The sequence below is a fragment of the Daktulosphaira vitifoliae genome, unplaced genomic scaffold (genome assembly GCF_025091365.1).
Source record: "Daktulosphaira vitifoliae isolate Bord-2020 unplaced genomic scaffold, ASM2509136v1 Scaffold_3, whole genome shotgun sequence".
Lineage (NCBI taxonomy): Eukaryota > Metazoa > Arthropoda > Insecta > Hemiptera > Phylloxeridae > Daktulosphaira > Daktulosphaira vitifoliae.
Window position 1 is genome coordinate 27349591 of NW_026099574.1, and position 22030 is coordinate 27371620.

Consider the following 22030-nt stretch of genomic DNA (forward strand, 5'->3'; position numbering starts at 1 on the left):
TAGTCATAATCACATTATTAATAATAAAAACACTCCGTTCTGTCATTTACTTATCTTAAAAACTACAATCAAACAAAAATATTATATATACACAAATATTGTTGTTTTAATACAGTACATTTAATTTGTTTCTTTTAAACATTTTAACAGAGTTGTCTTTATAAATACCTATAGATACTGACTTTGAAATAATTAAAGTTATATAATTATTTCTTCTGAATACAACTAGCAAAGTTTTTCCAAACAGTTCGCTATTTTCTCTAATATTACAATTAAAAAAATAACACAATATTGTACATTCTCTTTAATTGCCCACCGTAAAAAAGTAAAAAAGGTCTATGTTATAATTTGACGTATACTTAGTTGATTGAATAATTTATATCTTAACGAATATTAGAATTTATAGGATTTTTTATCAGAAATACATAATTATTGTTTATACATAAAACAGTGAACGCTTAAGTATTTTAGAAAAGCTGTAATACTACATGCCGAAAACAGATATATTGAAACATTAGCCAATATAAAGTAATATCAAAAGTTATCTCTACTGTTGAAGCTCATTGGCTTTTGTAACAAGAAAACTTATTAGAATTCAGCGAAAATTTTATTAAACTCAATATATATATAATTTTTGTAAATATTTTCTTGTGAAATATTTTTATATCTAATTAGATTAAATTATTTTTGAACAAAACATTCAAGTAATATATTCAAATTTAAAAATATTAATTTTTGGTTTTTAACCTACGCTTTATTTAAGGTTCAAATGTATTTTACTTATTATGTCAACTGTCATGAAACATAATCACACTCAGAATACATTTTAATTTGAAATGGCTTCAGAAATAATTTTGAAAAGAATCTAATAAAAACATTTTGTCAATACTAATATTTTTGCTATATACATTTAAGTACTTATAACCATTTTTATTATTATATTTTTTTAATGATCAAGATGACATGTATTTGAAGAAGGAAGCGAATTCTATAATTTTAATAAAGTTTTGTGAAAATATTTCAATGTAATATTAACTTAAATATTTTTTATTTTTATTTTCACGAAAATCCGATGTCAAAAATATAGATTTTATTTCATTTTTAAAAGTTGTAAGTAATAAATATGAATTTTCACACGTTGGGATTTACTCACTTTTACGGTATTAACGGAAACAATATGAAAAGATTACTATAATGCGAAAATATGACAAAAAGCCAAGTCGAAACATCATACCGAAATGAACAACCTATTGTAGATAATCAAAAGGTTCTAAATCAAAAGATGATATTTACTGGAAGTCGAATGAAAAAATTAACAAGAAACCGCATAATAGGCAACATAAATTGAGGTAAACGAAATTAATAATTGTAAATCGATTAAAAGTATAATGAAGACAATTTTGCAAAAAAATAAACTAAAAGAGAAATGAATAAATATATATTTCAGGTTCACCTAACATACCAATAAACAATAACCGATCAACGGCCAATAGGAGCGCGCTCGGTATTGCCGCCGCCGCCACAGCGACCACTGTAGTGTTACTGTACAAGTCTTTATGTAACGGTCGTCGCGTAGTAGCTGTGAAAAGTTTGCCGAGTCTAAAATGCAATACTTTTTCCGGACCTAAAAGGTAAGCTGAAATTGTATTAGTATCACAATCATATTTATTAATACAATATAAACATGATTATTAATCCGATCAATCACGAACGCCTCGAATCCCTAAATGTGCATTAATGTGAATCCTTAAATTTAAAATCAATCTTCCATGTCGCATCTTTGAGCAATAGGAAAGGAGTAATATTTTAATTAACGTTGTTCCTTTTCAAAACTTATCTAGGCTCATGATTAGGATACATCCTGAATAAGATGTATATTATAATAAGTGTTGCGTGTATTTATAAATAAATATTGGTATATTAGACTATTTAATTGTTAAATAATCTAATGTATACTAATGTTTATTTATTTGATTAAACATTTATCTAATAATCGAAAACGTACAACGGAAATCAGTAGCTACTACTGATTTCCTTATATCAAATCATTAACAGTATACTGTTCATTTAAAATATGAATAGTTATTCTTACTGAGCTATTTGTTTATACGTTCAATTACAAACAAGTTCTATGGATCGTTATCATATTTATATAAGTCTACCCGAGAATTTTAGCGATCTAATATTTTTTTTTTAAGTGATAACAGAAAATTACCAATTTATACGAGATAACTTATAAAGTAGTTTGAACCTAATAAAAATATTTTACGCCTTTTCAAATTTGACCTTAGTTTTTTTCATGCACGGATAACTTATTTTTTAAACTAATGTGTGTAAAATACTGCGTGAACATTGAAGTAATATAGTTAATGTACAGATACGCGTTTCTACTTTTAAAGTTCTTTTAAAAATTAATTTCGAAAATTTAGATTTTGAGTTAGTTATTATGAAAATGTGCATCGTAATACAAAATATTGTTAATAAGAGCGACATACTTAGGAATTTATCATGATGGAGTGCAGATTATTTTCAGTGCACAGAGTCGCAGGGACTTGGTCTTCTACGCCTTCATGTAAATAATTTTATGTTAATGATGAGAACTCTTTAGACTTCCCAATATTTCACTATTAGATAATTTCAGTATGTACACAATTTTGATCAATATATAAGTACAACTCAAAATTGAATAGTAATAAAAAAAAATTTATCTATTAATAAAATTGAACTTCTAAGCGACTGCATATTCAGTTAACATAAATTTTCGTAAAAAAAAAAAAAACAATGACAATATACAGGTAAATTTCATTTTAGTTTAATGTTTAGTAGATTATATAATAAATGTCAACAGTGCATATAGCCCATAATCTGTGACGAATCATAATAAGTGCTTAGTTACCAATGGTCATGTCAAATTTCAATATCGAAACGGATTTCTCAGTAAATTGCAAGAAGAAACATTAACAAACATGTATTTTTTAATGACTTTTGTTTTGTCACTTAACTTAAACAGTTTCAAATTAAACATTTTGAATATTATAACCGTCAGCAATGCTTACAGTTTTGATCGAGTAATTAATAAATACAGCGGTACCGAAATTATTGAAGATACGCTAAGTCGTTACACGAGTTTGCATAGAATTACTTGCAAAACCATAATACGGAATGAGTGAGAGAACCGGGTGAATGTTAACGAAATTAATCCTTCAAAACGCCCTCTTCGGCTACGTCAGTTCAATGACAAGTCATTAAGGTAGAATAACATTGCCTATATGTGGAAAATGATAGTTGTCGCAGAAATTTAACATATTGTTTTTAAACGAACTAACGTAATTCGTTTGATATCGTATTAAATACACAGGTAATCTTCTGAGAAAAGCAAAAAGTTGACTAGATTTGAATTTGCATTTCATTTGCTTGAAAGCATATCTCTGATTAAAACGTATTTTGAATTATATGACACAAAAAATATTTACTACATTAAGAGTTTTCTAACAGTAGACGAGAATCACAACTGTTTAGTAGTAACCTTTAAAATATCCTTTTTAATATATGACCGATGCAATTTAAATACATTGAAAAATTTTGTTTAACACCCTTTTCATTATAAATTTAAAAATAACACATCAAAGTTTGTTCTTTGATTCAATTTCAAAATTCATTCGTTTTTTTAAGTTACTTTACTATATTGAATAATTAGTATAAATTGACTTAAAGAGTAAATCATATTACTGAATAGTTTATTATTATACTGATGATGGAATAATTTTTTTAAATAAATATATAGTCAGTAGCATTTCAAAAGAGCATTTAAAATAGCTCAAATTTTACCATAGTTTAGTATAAATTGTTTTTATATCATACGCATAAGTATTAATTTTCATAAGTATTTACGAAAAATTACCTGAGTAATTAAAAATAAATGTTCATGAAATGTATACGAATGAATACTTTAAATATGTGAGAGCTAATTATTTTTATAAATGGAGAAAAGATAATAGTGTGATAATAAGACAAATATAAGCAAAAATGTGTAAATTTAAAAAATTATGAAAATCTCATGACTTTTTTTTCATTTGTAAGTAATACTAGACAATTCAGTTTAATCGACATTAGCCTTCTGTCGGCATATTGTTTTTAATAATCCCGCGATTGTTATTGTATAATAGGGATGTTCACAGTTACACTGATTAATATAAACATTCATAATCGGTATTAGTGTGTGGATACGCAATGTGTACAAATATAATAGTATGAAAACAGGAAATAGAATTAACTTTGAAAATGGCAAACAAAGTCGTACTTGATAAAAATCTAAAAAAAAAACATTAGTATTTGAAGTCCAAACTATTAAATTTAATTAAAATTACTCTAATATTACAACAATAATTTATCATTTGTTTGTTATTAAAAAGCATGCCTATTATCAAACCTACATTAGAATTTCTTATTTTCATAATAAACTATTTACGAACTTTCACAGTTAAAACACACAAATATGTTTTATAAATAATTTCTCAGTTTTTAACATATATTCTAAAGTGTGTAATAACAACAATAACCGGCGAAATATTTAATGAATTTATATATTCATAATAATCGTGATTTTACGTGTATAAATTCAATAAATATCCGTTTACTTTTTGTGAATGAATTTTATAACTTATTACGACTAAAAAACGTCTGTAAAAAACAAAAAATGCAGTTATTTATAAAAAGTTGTAAAACGTCAAAATTTTTATTAAAAAAAAAATTGTTGTTTACTATAACAGAGGAATGGGACACAAAATAATTTAATGACAACACGCGGTTGATATAGTTTAATGCTTCGAATTACTCAATGGATTGTTGTCACATTGTCATGTTATTATTAAATGCAATTGTGTGTATATGTTTGATCAATACAAAAAAGCTAATAAACTCGGTATGTGTGATATATGTATACTTTGAAATTTTAAATATAATGAAGCAATACAATATTTTGTCCGATGTGTTCAGTTTATATGACTAACAAGCACTGCAAACATATATCAAAAATATGTTCAAATAACTATTGGATCTGGAAACATTAATTATTTTTTTGTAATTCAAATTAATATTTAACGTAAATATAAAATATAACACTGATCAATTTGTTGTACACGTATAATTATGTTTAGAAATGTGTGTTCAATATATTAAATGTTTAAAAAAAACGGCAGCACAGTGTCCTCGTGGCATAATTGGTATAATCATAGATGATATCTGACAGTGATTAAAATCACTATCATAAGAAACGCTTCGAAAAACTGTAAATTGTGTTCAATTTTAAGAAATTGGTAGATTATTTAAAAAGCAATATCAATTCCTATATTATTAATTGTATCCTGATTAGTAGTTTTTTGATTTATAAGTGTAAAATATGAATAAATACTCATTTTAGTAATTAAATTTAGTATAAAATTGATATTCAATAATTTTATATTGTATATTCTAAGAAAAAATTATAAAAAATTAATAAGTAGCTGTTTATTTCGTTTCTTCTAATATGTATAAAAATTGGATTGCTTGATACAAAACTTCTCAGAAAATATTTTTTTCTTTATTATGAATATATTGGTTTATAAGGAATTTTCATCAGAATCAAAAATATGATTTTCTAGATTAATTTTTCGTACTGATTACAAATCTGCAATGAGAAATTTTCTATTACTTTTAATTTTATATATTAATAATAATTAGTTAAAAATAATTATGAACATATAAAAATAATTTAAGTTAAAATGAATTTCAACAACACAATAGCTGACAAAATCATAGGAAAAACTAGCCACGAAATATTTCTGAATATTAGTATATTATAAAATTTTATAGGATATAATTATACTGTATATTTAAATTAATATTATTATTGCATCTATTAAGTCACCAAAAATTACATGGAAATGATTTATTTCGATAAATGATTAATATAAAAAAAATAGTCATTTTAAAGAAATTCTGAGCATTTTTTACATATTTACGATTAATAATGTTTATATAAGTTCCTGGCCACACATGAATCTAAACAATAAAATTTTTTAATCCTCATAAAATTTCTTTTTAATGATATCAAATTCAAACTTATGTTTTTAAATTATATTAATAATTAAAAGTATATTTTGGTCTACGATGGTTAAAATGTTTCATTTTAATGATATGATTTTTCTGCTTAATCCAGTATACAAACGAATTCTGTACTTCTATTGTTTATGGAGAAATTGAATTTAATAAATACGTACTTTAAGTAAAGTATTTTAATTTAATTAAAAAACTCGGTTCAGTGAAACCTGAGAAAAAGTAGTGAGACACAAAATTTCACATTTTCACATTTCCACAATTTCACAGTTTCACATTGAAACTTATAAATTCCTTTTTAAAAATATTTATTAAAAATGTATACAATTTAAAAACAAAATAAATATTTTCGAATAAAAAAATTATAAAATTTATGAAGTATGAATAAATAAACATTTTATTGATCTATACATTTTTAAAAAAAGTTATAGCAATATAATGTTAAATTTATAAAATATAAAATCGAAAATTTTAACAAAAAAGTAACATATTTTTAACAACGGCAACCATTTGTACAAAGAAGATAAATCGTAGTATAATTTTTTTTTAAATTCAAGTATGTTACATAAAATAAAATAAAATTAATATATATATAAATATATATATATTTATAAAGGTGACAGTATTTCCGAAACATTTTCAAAAGTTAACTTTTAGTGAAAAAGTTGCCCTTTTGAATTCCCCTTTGTGGGTAGGTAAAAAGTAATTTTTTTTTTGAAAATATACTAAATGATAGATAAATATTTAAGAAAACTAAAATAAAAAATTTGTTTTTATTCATTCATTTTTCAAAAAGTTATGACAGTTTTAAAATGTAGAAAATTTCCCATTTTTATAATTGTGTTTTTTGGGTGATTAACGGGGAACGAGAAAAAGTTTCAATTTTTGATGATAATATTTTCAACTAAAAACGATTTGTGATATTTTGTTATGTCATTGAAAGAAATCGGTTCAGTGAGAGCTGAGAAAAAATGGTAACAGACACAAATAAATAAATAAACACGTCAAAGTAAAATTAATACCTTCTTAGTTTCGCATCGAAACTAAAAAATGAAAATATATATATTTATAGTTGCTTATATGTTATGAAAATATTTTATTAAATAAAAAAGAAAAAAGGCTCTATAAAAAGGATAATATTTAACCTTATTAAACTCTGATATTAATTTGACCATAGTATTTTCTCATAGCAATAAAATGATTCATTATCAGTAAAAATTGACATTCAACTTGTTCCTAAACTCAAATAACCGTCATATTATGGTTCATTAACATATAACAAGAATAACATTGATCACTGTGTAACGTAGAAAACTCAACGGGAACTTATAGTAAATAGTAGTTGTCGCAGTAAAACATAAATATTGTTTTACAATAAGATAAGTAAATTGTAACAAAAAATCCAAAAAATCTATAACAAAAGATTAATTTTGTCATGTAATTACTTTTGCAATAACATACACACTAACAACTCTATTCACGAACTTGAATAATTATTTTTTAACATTATGATTTTTAAGTAATTATGTATTACTGATACTTAGAAAAATTTAATTTTTTTACATATGTTAAAGACATGTTCAATGTTATGGTTAAGTTAGAAAATTAAAGTACTACTTTAAAAGAACATTTTTCGTATCTTTTATAAAATTTAACATCTAAAGATTTTCGATTAAAAAATGAAAAAAATACTTATCAATAATATTGGGTAGGAAAACATTTTTTTATAACGTATGACCTCCAAAGGTACTATTGGGTGATGTATGAAAAGATTTGATGAAGAAGTCGAAGTAAAAATGTTCATTGAATGTTGTGCAACTATACAAAGAAATGTGAATCATTGTAAAATTAATATTTTTCCCTTTCAAATGTGAACAAAAAATTCGAATCACAATTTTGGCTTAGATATAAAATAAGTTTATTTTATGTTGTAAAACATTTCAAGGACTTTAGAAATATCTGAAAATTTAATCGGTGTCTAATAGGATTTCATTGTTTGATATGTATGTTAAAAAGTGAAAAACATTATATTTTTCTAAATGGATAGAAAAGTTATAATCATGGTAATAATTAGCTGAACGTAAATTTTTATACAAATTAGAATGATGTAGGAGCAAAAAAAAAAAGAATTATTTGAATAAATATTAATCTTTACTTGAATATTGAAGGTATCGTTTCTACGATTTCTCGTTTTTGTCATCTCATTTAAAAATACTCTGCTTGTTGTACTGCTAATCGGTAAACAGCAGTACCAGTAGCAGCGTCTAAGTCTTATTTAACGTAAGTAATAAATTCCTTTATATTTAATATAGGCGATAAAGAGTATATTAATATAAAAATGCCAATAGTTTGAAAGTCGATGGAAGCATAGGCCCAGTAATATCGAGTTTTCCAAGTATTTGAAGTGGGTTCGCAGTAGTGAGAGTAGTCTCCTTCAACGCTTAACGGATTTTAATTGTTTTTAGAAGTTTTAATGAGATGTGATAATATATTTACAACACGGAACGATGTACGCCTGTGTAATAATAATATAATATGACATTTTAAAGCCGTTTACAGTATACTGAGATAATATATTTAATCTTCAATAATTTTTGTCTCTGATCGATTGACTTTTAATATATCTCCACACATTTTTTAAGACAACCACCTACAGTCTGAATTATTTCGTATTTCGTATTGTCTTGTGCATTTGTTTCTGTAATAACTTTATTCTGTCTCCATAGGATCAATCGCGTGGTCATCTCGGTCTTGCACGGCTTTCACGGCCCTTTTTACCCCGTCATAGTAATAACTACGCTATACAATACTTTATCATAGTAGTAATAATCTAAGTAGTAGTATTAGTAGTAGTAGTAGTAGTACTATGGATGGTGGTGACCTCGAATCATTAGGAAAAGCAATAAAGATGCCAGCGACCGTGTTCACATAATATATAAGATTAAAAGGTACATACCACGCTCAACGTCGTCGTCGTGCAAGCTTTCCAAGAATGCGAAGTCGATTATTAAAAATTATCGAATTCATTCTATTTCTACGACCATCATCAACGTTGTCACCACCTTCATGATCGTATAGCACTGACGACGACAACGTTTGCATTTAATCGTACAGTAATTTAATATTGAACGTGTGTGCTGCAGCAATCCAAAATTCTGCTTGCCGCTATTATTATTATTTTTCGAAATTATTTTTTAAACGTTTTCAGTTAACTATCGACTTGTCGGACATTGTCATCTCCGTACGATGGCGGCGGCTGCCAACTCTACTGCGACCCGCAACGACACATCAGAAATGAACTTTGATAATAATGCGGGCAGAGGAGGAGCCGCTGGCCAAGGAGTGTTGGAAGGAAAAAGCGGAAGTGGCTTTTTTGGTATATCCGCTAGAAAGTTTTTTTTCCCACGTGAATTTTTTCGTCGATCTCAAGTATCAGTTGATGATGAAATAGATGAATATGACTATGATGAAGACGATGGTGGCGGTGACGAAGATGACGAAGAGAAGCAAGTGCGAATATCCATGTTGCAAAAGTCTAGTACCCCCGTATACGCTAAAAGTAAATTGTATCATTAATTAAGACCGTATTGTAGATTTTGAAGTAAAAAATAATAAATAAAATATTGGTAACATTACTTAAGTTGATGAGGATAAATTAAGTATTATTGGATGTATAATTTATGTATTACATGTTAATTTATGTTCTATTTTTGTTTATTCATTATGATCTGTTTAGAAAACACAGAAGTACTTGGATTCGATGATGGTCATATAGTAAGTATAATAAAGGAACGAACTGTTGATTGCATTGGAGGAGATCCTCTAAGAGAAACATGGGAAAGGAATGCAGATTTCTTACTATCTATCATTGGATTTGCAGTTGATTTAGCCAATATTTGGCGGTTTCCCTATTTGTGCTATCGAAATGGTGGTGGTCAGTACATAATAAATAAAATATAGAGTATTTTTAATTTATAGTAATGTATAATAATTTAATATAGGTGCGTTTTTGATACCATATGCATTAATGTTAATATTCGGAGCCGTTCCTTTGTTTTACATGGAACTTATATTAGGACAATACAACAGACAAGGACCTGTCTCCGTTTGGACAAAAATATGTCCATTGTTTAAAGGTAAATGTTTTTTTTTAAATATGTATTTTGTATTATTAGGATCTGATATTTATTTATAATGCCATGGAAATTAGGAGTAGGATTTTGTGCAGTACTCGTAGCTTTTTACGTATCATTTTATTATAACGTCATCATTGGATGGTCTTTATACTTTTTGGCAATGTCCGTAAATTCTCCGACTTCACTTCCGTGGGTTCACTGTAACAACACCTGGAATACTATCAATTGTATTGATCGCAATGTAAATTTATCATTGATAGGAAATAGTACTTTACAAGATGACACAATTTCACCAGCCGCTGAATATTTCCAGTAAGTTGATTGTTAAATTAATTGATAAGTTCATTGAATAACCATAAATATAAGAGCAAATAATATTTATACGCAATAAAAGTAATAAATATGACATAAAAGTAATATTTAAGATCAAATTTTCATAAAATTAATTTCATGAGGCACTATTAATTTGACTAATTTTTACCTTCTAACCCAACTCAACTGTGAGGTACCATTAAATAAAAAAGTAGCATTCAAGGGAATAAATACAATGCTACTAAAATTGAAATGTACATCGAATTTTACGACAGAATACTAATTTATTATATACTATAAACAGAAATAGCAATGGATTAGGAATATTTATGTTCCAGATACCTTTGTAGTATGTAAATACTGAAAAGCTTATCTTAAAATATTTTTACCAATTAGTCATTTTTAAAACTCTATTTAAAACAAAATAAAATATGTTATTCCATTTCCTTCATACTCATGCTATCAACATCATAATATTATGGCGTATTGTATTTGTAATATTCAATAACTGTCGCTTTTAAATATCATGCAGAATATCTTGTGCTTGTAATAAGTGTTGTTGGTATGGAATTTTCTGCACGTATATCATTGATTTACAACTTAAAAATTAAAAAAAAAATTGTCTGTAATGTTTATCGTTTAATCTAAAATTGTTGACTTATGTAAAAATTTAATGATATTTTCGTTAAAAGGTATTTTTGTTTAAATTTCAATATTACCACAATGTTACATAAAATATTAAATATTATTTACCAAAAAATTGATAGTAAAACATTTTTATGATTTCTTGATGAATTATAAAGTTTTGTGTTATACGCTTGTTAGGACCATGAAAAAAATTAACTTATGATAATTACGAATTCATTATCTTGTCGAAAATGTAAATTTAATTGTTACTACATTATTTAATTACTCCGATATGGCATGCAAACTGTTTTCATAACTTAAAAAGTCAGACAAGTGAAGCCTTAGTTATTATTAATTTAATGGATTTTTTAATTCAATTTCTCTATTAAAAACGTCATTAGTTGAAGAAAAGATATCAAAGTTTTGGACACTTTACTTATATTTGATACCATAAATTTTTTGAAATCTGATGTATACTGTCTTACATCTCTTTTTTTTTTGTTTTGTTTTTATAAAAACACAAAAAATAATGGATAAAAAATCTCTACTTTTGCACAATAACTTTTAAGACTCAAGTCATGTGCAAATATATTATACGTATTTTTTTTTAAGCCGTGGAGTGCTAGAAATGAGTGAGAATGGTTTGGATAATGGACTTATGGGTTGGCCTAAGTGGCAACTGGCCATTTGTGTATTTATAGTATATGTTATGCTCTATCTAAGTCTCTTTAAAGGAGTTAAATCATCAGGTAAAATATTTGGTATTTGAAATTGATCTATAATATATAACTATAATGTTATGATTTTTTATTGAATAGGAATTGTTGTTTGGGGAACTGCTACGTTACCTTACTTAGTGTTGACCATACTTTTGATACGTGGATTAATGTTACCCGGTTCTCTTACTGGTATCGCCTACTATTTGAAACCAGAACTTGGTCGTCTGCTAGATACACAAGTAAATATTATGTTTCAATACTAAATGTACCAATTATATATATATAATGTTTACAGGTATGGGTGGATGCAGCAGTGCAGATATTCTATTCGGTTGGCGCTGGATTTGGAGTTCATTTATCTTACGCATCATATAACAACATTAAGAATAATTGTTATACGTAAGTGAATTCAATTCTAAAAAATAATATTATTTATTTATAGATGAGTTTATTATTAAATTATCGTTTAAATTTTATGTTTTTTAAATGGAACTCGTATTTATGTAATTTAATTTTTTTTCAGAGACTGTTTAATTACAACGGCCGTAAATTGTTTTACTAGTTTCTTTTCTGGATTTGTCATATTTACCTATTTAGGATACATGTCACATCAACAACAAAAACCAATTAGTTCAGTTGCTACTGAAGGTTTGTAATATTTTTAATTTTATTAAATTAATATATTACAAAAATAACATAATTCTAGGTCCTGGACTTGTATTCCAAGTTTATCCTGAAGCTGTAGCTACGTTACCAGGGTCATGTATTTGGGCAGTACTCTTTTTTTTTATGGCTATCACTTTAGGAATCGATTCAGCAGTGAGTATATGTATAATTTTTATAAACTATATTATTTAGGTTGAAAGCAACTTTAAAATGATCACCCCAAATATAAAAACAAATTTTTGATAACTTCAAAACCTTAATTAAGATAATTTTTTTTAACTAAATAAAAATTGTAGGACATGGATACTCAATTCAATGCAATTTTTTACAACACACGTGTTAGATTTACTAACAAGTAAATCTATTCTGTTGCAAATGTATTATAAAACTGTTTCAGTATTTAAATTAATGACATTTCTCAAAATATTATCAGATGGGTGGTCTTGAATGTGTTATTACCGGATTGATGGACGAGTTCCCAAGATTTTTCAAGCATGCAGGGGAGAAATATGGAAATTTGAAGAAAAGTACGTGGATATGTTGGTCGCGTGAACAGTTCACATTTTTAATTATAGCGATGTCATTCTGCGTTGCTCTCATCAACGTCACACCCGTAAGTATTTAGTTATATAAAACAGATTGTAACTTCAAAAATGATTTTTATCAATAAAAATACACCTAGAGTGGAATATATATTCTTCATCTGCTGGATACATATGCTGCTGGTATATCTTTACTTTGTAGTGCGTTGTTTGAATGTGTTGCCGTTTCGTGGTTTTATGGTAATTGTCTTGATTTTAAAGAAGTTTAAGTACTTTATTGCTATGTTTAAAATTCTACAATTAACTTGTTATAGGACTTGAAAAATTTTCAAAAGATGTTGAAGAAATGTACGGTCATCGTCCAGGACCATATTGGCGCATTTGTTGGAAGTTTCTCAGTCCTCTTTTCATACTCGTAAGTTTTAGCTAAATGAAATGTTTAAAAACGATTAAAAACGTATATATTTTATTTAAATATTGAAGTATTGTCGTCATATATATATATATATATATGTTACTTAATTACTTAATCAAATGCTGGACAAACTGTTACAGTCAATTTAATTTATAAAAATAAGTTATTTTTTATTTTTCCTACTTGATGGATTATTATAATTTTTTTTTATGTCGGACATATTCTTTATTATGTAAATTATTAGATGCAAGAAAAAAACAAAACAACCACTGTATCTAAATTTTATGGTATATTAGTTTTTTATATAGAGCATTTAGTTTTACTTTTTTAGCTAATTACTAAGCACGTGATTTTTAAAAGAACAAAAAGTGTCGTATGTTTACTATTTACATTTCTCAAATAACACATAAAAATCACGTACTATTTAACTACTGGCAAACAATTTGTTCTAATGAATAGTGTGTAACTTAATAATCTATGACAAATGAAAAAAAACCCTCAAGTTTTTTCAGTAAATAATAAGTGTTACTTTGTAAATAAATACATATTGGGCTATTCCATTAAAAATTACAAAAATGAATTAGTTTACTAACAGTATTATAAAGTTATATAGTGTAGTATTTATTTTTAATATAAATATAAAAATAATATTGAGTTATTATTGATACTTAAAAAATAGTGTCAATTATATGTAACAAAAATAATAAAATAAAAAAATGAATTCTTTTAAAGAATATTTTTAAATGTTATATACTAGTTGGTTTACAAGAAATTGATTTATAAAACTCTCTAAAAGAATTTATGTACATTTAATATTAATTTAATCATTAGTCCAACTTTATATATTTTCCTATGTCGCATACCATGAAAGTTTTTTAATTAACTTAGAACAATTGTATTAGTATTGAATTCTAAATTTTAACAACTTGATTTTTTTTTTTATAATTATAAGTTATTGTAATAACGGTTTAATTAATTTATATGTTTATAAAGAGCGTTGTGTGTTTTGCGGTAGCTGATCATCAAACATTGAAATATAATGGTTACAAGTATCCAGTGTGGGCTGAATATATCGGATGGAGTCTTACTCTTAGTTCAATTTTAATGATACCTATAGTTGGAGCTTTTCAACTGTATAAAGCACCATGTTCATCATTCAAAGACGTAAAATATTCTTTTAACTTCAACAAATAGTAAAAGTAAATAATTTTTTTTTTTAGAAATTAGCATACACAATAACGCCTAAGGCCGAGTTGGAACTAAGACAAATAGAATACAATAACGCCAGAGATCCTGGAGGGGTTACCCGATTCAAGCTTCGACATTGGTTGTATGTTTAGTTGTTTGGTAATTATTATTGATTAATTGTAATAACATTCAATGACGGATCAAGAAATTTGAATGATGATTTAAAGAGTTCTACATGTGTTTATCATGTATGTATGGCTTACATACAAAAACCAATGACAAATGCGTGGCAATAATGTTTTGTTGAGTTGAATTTTCCTTCTCATTTGTATTATATTTTCTTTAACAAAATTTTTGTACTTGATTTATCGAATAAAAAAAAAATTGAAGTTACCTAAGAATTTTATGCTGTGTTTATTTAAGAATTGTTATTAATTATAATCGTTATTTTATTAGCCATTTAATTTATTTTTCTAAAAATGGTAACTTTTTAAGATTTCAATCGTTTTAAACTATTACTCTGATAGCATTAAAAAAATAATAATGTTACAATAATGTTTTTATATCATTGTTTTTAAAAATTCTATTTGGGTATTGTTTATTTAGTCAAAAACTATTAATAATTTTTTTTATCAGTTATGATTACAACTTTAAGATATTATTTATAATTAGAATATCGAAAACGGCTTGATTAATGTGTTCAATTAGTATTTGAGAATTTCCATTTTTTTATAGGAAATTTTGAATTAAAATTATGCATTATTATAGTGTTATAAAATATACTTTCTGTAAATTATTTATAGCTATTAAAATTACAAAATTATAAATTATATTAAACTTATTAAAATTAAGAACTTTTATAACTCGTTAATAAAATATAAACTTGTTTATTTTTATTAAGTAATTAACATCAAAATATTATCAATTTGAAAAATCAAACTATTCATATGATACAATATCATATCTTAGAGAAATCTTGATTGTCAATGCTTTTTAAAATAAATTTGAAATGCTTATATTAGTGAAATGTTTATATACTGAATATTTTAGAGTTTATGTTATATAATGTTTGATAGCAAGAAATTAGTACTCATGTTTATTTAATTATTCTTTAGAATAAATGAATTTTATATTTTTGTTCATAAATTATATTCTACTATTATGTTAACACTTAAATTATTCTATATAGTCATAAAATTATTATATAAAACAATTATCTTCTTCATAAAAAAAATATTTATATTACATGTACTTACCAATCTCAATTTATTCCTATATTATGCATTTAGTTTTGAAAAGAAATTGTAATAGTTTCATCACTTATGTATTTTTGATTTATTTTATTATATATGTTATCTTAGGAAGGTAAAAGTTAGTATGATATTTTTTTTATTTTTTGTAGTTTTATGTTTTAAAATATATCATACATAAAACTGCAAGGTATAATATTTTTCAACATTTTAATTGCATTATTATTAATTATTATAACTTAGCAAACGATAATATGTTATTTTTACTAATTATAATCGTAATACCTTAGTAGTGTACCCAGGATTTTTCAATGGAGAGGAGGTGCTAATACTAAAAAAAAATTTTCTAACTTTTTTAAGTTATTTTTACCTAAAATATTGTTTTAACACGGCCAATGGAGAGAACATAGCTCTTTAAGTCCTTTTGGATACGCCACAAGTTTAATAAAACTATTTTTTCAAAATTGTAAAAAACGTATAAACTTCTGCCATCCTATCACACAGGAAAAAATATTGCAATTGATTTAACTTGAATTGATGTTGTTAAATTTATGTTACATTAAGAATTCAATAGAACGTTATTTTAATATAATAAAATATTTTATTTTATTTAAAACTACATTCCATTGAATTTATAATGTAAAGTAAATATATTAATAGTAATTATATCAACACTAATATTTCCTTCCTTGTACAGATGTATTATTAAGGAATATTTATGAAAGTTAATTTAGATAAATTAAACTTACTGTAGTGTCATCTAGTCACTTTAGATGAACTTAGTTGGCAATAGAATTAGTTATGTATCAAATCAATAACAGAAAAGATAATTAAGTTAGGATTATAATTCTAACTTATTATATTCATTACATTATAGATAATTAACATAGTATTAAGTCGTTGTTGTATTGTTATGACCAAATGAAATAAAAAAATATTCTAAAATATATTTCGAATAACTTTTTATTAACGATATAGTATGTACTAAACAGTGTAAAAATCGACCATAAAATTTTTATTTAAACACTATAAAATATAATTTTATTAATATCACAAGAGTATTTAAAGTACTGAATTATATTAATTAACTCATTTAAAAAAAGTCATATGTTTTGGACAGATTGTGTTATATTATATGTTTTCCTTGCCGTTAAAAATTATATATTTTAAAACATCACATTTTAGCTTCGATGCGAAGCTGAGAAAGTATTGGTTTTACTATTATGTGTTTTTTTTTTTTATATTATTATTATATTATTTTTAGTTGTACGAATTTACAAATTTAAAAAAATATTATCAATGGTTTAAAATTTAATAATTGCGCTCTATATTCTACATCTTTCTACCTTTCTTTACTTTTGTCAGCGTCACTTTCTCAAAAGTACTTAGATCATTAAAAAATAATTTATATTCTATTTTAACCTCGATAAACTAAGGCCATACCGGGATTTATTTAAAAATTAAAAAACATTTTTTATAGAAAGTTCATATTTTGCCAACAAAACAGTTGTAAAAATATAACATGGTATAGTCTTACTACTAAATGAATCAATTTAGGATTATCTTGGCTTCTTAATTTATAATTCGATTTTACATTCTAAGATATAAAAATAAAGTATTTTTTAATGAAATAAATCGAACAAAAAATTATAATTTAAATATAAATTTTATACTTATAAAAATAAATATATAAAAAAATACAAGTATATTAATATTATTTAAAGAATTTTTATCGAAAAATAACGTTATGTATTCACAAGTATCAAATAGATTGCAGCACTAAACTCATTAAATAGCGCTGCAATGAATGTTTAACCATACATGTAATGTTCAAGTACTACTTAACTTTTTTTTTCGAAAAATTTACTAACTTCTTTAAGAAAAATAATCATTAATAATTATTAATTAATTATTTTTCTTCATTTTCCTCAGTTTTATTCCAACTATTTGGCCACTCTTATCCTAAACTTCCACTTAACACGATATCCTACATCAGCTGCCTTCATATTGCATTCAATAACATCCTTCTATCTCTTTTTTGGTCTTTCTACCTCTTCTTCCTTTAACATTAATTTCTATAACTGTTCTTACAGCTTCCGATTCTTCTCTCCTCATAACATGACCCAACCATCTAAGTCTATTTTCTCTCATCTTATCCACATTTGACGCTACACCTATATTCCCTCTTATATGTTTGTTCCTTATCCTATCTTTTCTAGTCACCCCACTCATCCATCTAAGCTTTCTCATTTCTGCTACACTCATTCTTTGCTCTATTATCTTGTCAATTTCCCAACACTCTGAACCATTAATTATAGCTGGTCTCACTACAATCTTATAGAACTTATCTTCCAGCCACATTGAAATTGTCTTATCACATTACACACCAGAGCTTCTCTCCACTTTACCCATCCTCACTTAATCATGTGTCTTATATGCTCATCAATACCACCGTTCTATTACACAACTGATTCTAAATATTTAATACTTATTCATTTCTTTAATCTCCTCATTTCACCTACCTTGTGTTCTTCTTTGTCAAACTCGTACTCTATAAACTCTTTCTTACTCCTTTTTACTCTTAAACCCATTTCTTCAAAATCTGATCTCTACGCGTCTAGCCTTTAATTAATTTCCTCTCTTTTATCACGATACCTTTCCTTGTATTCCTCTAGCAATTTCATCCATTACTATAGAAAATGATTAAGGACTTAGAGCAGAACCTTAGTGCGACCCTACTCTTACCTTAAAATAGTCTGTTACTCTCTCACACTTTTTACCTTAATGTAAGTGCTATCATACATATCCTCTATTATATTAATGTATCTTTTTAGGACTCTTTTTCTCATTAACGCCCACTTAAAAACCTCTCTCGGTACTCTATCATTTGCTATCTTCAAATCTATAGAAACCATACATAGCTTTTTCTTCTTTTTCCCATTGTTGACTGTCCATGCAAAAAACCAAACTGGTTCTTTGTTATTGATGTTTCTGCTATTATTCTTTTGTCTATTACCTTTTTCCGAAACAATTATGTACGTAGTATGACTCATAAGTTGTAGGCATCTATAATTCCCACACTACTGTATATTGCTATATATATTGCCTTTAAATATCGGCATCACAAAACTATTTCTCAATTTTTTTGGAATTTTCCATTCTAACAGGATTTTATTAAAAAGATTCTTTAACCAACTTATACCAACACTGTCTTTGGTTTTCCATACTTCTATTGACACTTCATCTGGTTCTACAGCATTATTTTTTATATTGATGCCATAACCACAAATACCTCTTTCTTACTATTAAATACATCAGTACCTTGTTCCATGAATTATACTTTAATGTCTTTCTTGGATACTGTATTCAGTAATTTTTCAAATACTCTTTCCACCTTTCTTTTACATCATCATCGCTCGTTAGCACCCTCATATCATAACTTTTTATACTACTTACATTGTGACAATCTTTATACTGTTTTTCTCTTACTTTCACGAGTCAATAGATATCTTTTTTACTATTCTTTGTACCTAACCTATCATACAACTCATCAGTGTTTATACTTCATCCAATGTTCTCTTCTTTTCCTTTTCTGCCATAGTTTGAGCTGTTTTTTTTTACTTTCTATGATATTTTAAACAACCTCATCCCACTACCAGGTTTACTTTTTTCTTGGCATTCAACTCCTACTCTTACCAACAATCTCCCTTTCAGTATTCTTTACACAACTAGCAAATCTATTCTACACGTAAATTATGGCTTTCTCTACAGTCCACACCGTCTTCTTTTTTAACGTCTTTAAAACTCTTTCATTTTTCCACCACCGTATCCTTGATTTTCCTCCAGTGTTCTTTCAGTTATTGTATATACTCTTCCCACTACACCATAACTCCATTACCATCAGTCTTTGTTGTGAAGTTACACTCTTGCCTAGAATAACTTTACAATCATTTAGTCGCTTTACGTTCTTTCTCTTTCACATAAAATAATCAATCTGTGATCTATTAGTCCAACTCTTATAAGTTATATATTGTTCTTCCCTCTTTCTAAAACAAGTATTAACCACAGTAAGATCATTTGATACTACGAAATCCAGAATTTTTTCTCCAGCTTCATTCTTCCCAATAAAACCATACACTTTCATATACTCTCCTCTCATTACAGACATTCATATCTCCACTTATCACCACATCTTAATTACCAGGTGTTTCATGCATCACCTCATCCATCTCTCTCCAAAACGCTTCTTTGTCTATTTCATCGCATCAATTCTGTTACATTTTCTAGCTACTTATACTACTTTACTTTTGATCTCCCCATCTACTATTATTCCTACATAGTTCTTTGTATTGGTCTTACCTGAGTATAATATTTTATAAGCCCTCATCTATTTACCTTGCTTTATCTTCCTTTCACTTAGTTTCATATACTCAACAAATATTAACTTATCTCCTCTTGATACTTCTACCAATTATTATTCCGACATTCCATATACTTATTCATATTATCTATCTTTCTCCCTTATACATGAATCTAGCCTAGAATTGAGTGTTAATATCTCTACACCGTTGACACTACAAGCGTAATGTAGATCTATACACGTAACTGTTGAAGCAACTACTGCACAAGTTGCCCGGCTGGTATCAAACACTTTATTCTTTATGCCTTCTTCGTCTCTAACTACTTTATTTTCTCTCACTTGTTGTCCCGGCGTATATACGAGATAGGAAAATAAACAAACAAACTCTGTGTCAGGACACCTCATACTTTTCGAAAAAATTTTACAACACCCGTCAACTTGACGCAATCTCATTAGTTGCCTCTTACGACTGGCAATATGAATATAAGTACACGTGAAAGTATTCTTATACCCTATCCACAAAGAAAATTATTATTGATTAATTATATATATATATATACATATTATTACTTAAATATAATTGTCATAGCTACATAATGACTTTTATAATGATTTAGAAAGTCTATAACAAAAAAACTCAAGTATATATTGTCTTATGTTTAAATTAATTTATTTACTTTTTAATGTTTGGTACATGTTCAAATACAGTAGCAAAAATAATTTATTTGTCTTTTATCCATCATGTCAAATATCTGACTGTGAGAAATAATACTTAAATTTAATTATTAACAATACATCTTAAAACAATAAGTTAGATGACAGATTCTAACTTTTGTAACCTGTAAATTTATGGATTTTATTTTATTACCACAGAGTTTTAGGTACGCATATGTATACTTCGTGACCTATTAATGACGCTCCAGTTACTAATTTTTTTTGCATAATTAATAAAGGGTACCATTAATTTTTAAGCTTTTATACGTGAAATATTATTTCCATCAAAGATTTATGATGTGTCCAAATATCATTTGAAAGCTAGATTCATCAAATTTTTAAAATAATGTTGATTTTAATATCTTTTTTTTGTCAAAAATTCACAATTTAAGATTGAATATTATGTTTACAACTATTCTAAATCTTAATTTTTGCTAAGTAAAACAAAAAAATGTCTAAAACAATACACATCTAATAAAGCACTAGAAAGCAATAAAGCATGGTGTTTGTTTTTTATTTTTAAAAAATGTAGTTGTTTTATTAAATATTAAAACTTTATTACTTGCTTAATTGGTATATGTTAATGATTCATTTGATAGTATACAATACAGATTATACTTAAGTAAAAATTATTTTACCATTTCTTTTTAAATTATATAATATAAACAATGTGACTCTTTTATTATGAATCATTAAATTAATAAAAAAATAAGATAATCATCAACAGTATTTTTATTTTTTGACTATTTAAGTGATTTTTAATAAAATAATCACTCTGTATATCAAAAACGACCATCAGATATATCTGGGCGAGAGATAGTCATCAGCAGGGTGTGGGTGGAATTCATGCATTTATAAAATTTGTTTAGACTACTTTCCAGATATCAAACTTTGTGCCAGATGAAAATTTTTTGTTCAAGAGGAAAGTGATCAGCCCACACTCACTATAACAAAATTCCTAATTAACATATATTAGGGTTTAGGTAAACAGTCACGAATAACTATTTA

The 22030-nt window shown here is 26.0% G+C and overlaps 1 protein-coding gene across 1 annotated transcript; it reads left to right on the forward strand.

Moving 5' to 3' along the window:
- The first annotated feature begins 1066 nt into the window (after positions 1-1066).
- Positions 1067-16897, forward strand: LOC126903309 (sodium-dependent noradrenaline transporter-like). Its single transcript, XM_050681442.1, has 16 exons — positions 1067-1349; positions 1448-1631; positions 9302-9652; positions 9830-10027; positions 10095-10229; positions 10304-10541; positions 11781-11917; positions 11987-12126; positions 12183-12286; positions 12411-12535; positions 12594-12706; positions 12987-13166; positions 13236-13335; positions 13410-13510; positions 14504-14674; positions 14731-16897. Exons 3-16 carry the CDS (start codon positions 9340-9342, stop codon positions 14848-14850), a joined length of 2175 nt encoding a protein of 724 aa, XP_050537399.1. The 5' UTR covers positions 1067-1349; positions 1448-1631; positions 9302-9339; the 3' UTR covers positions 14851-16897.
- The last annotated feature ends 5133 nt before the right edge of the window (positions 16898-22030 follow it).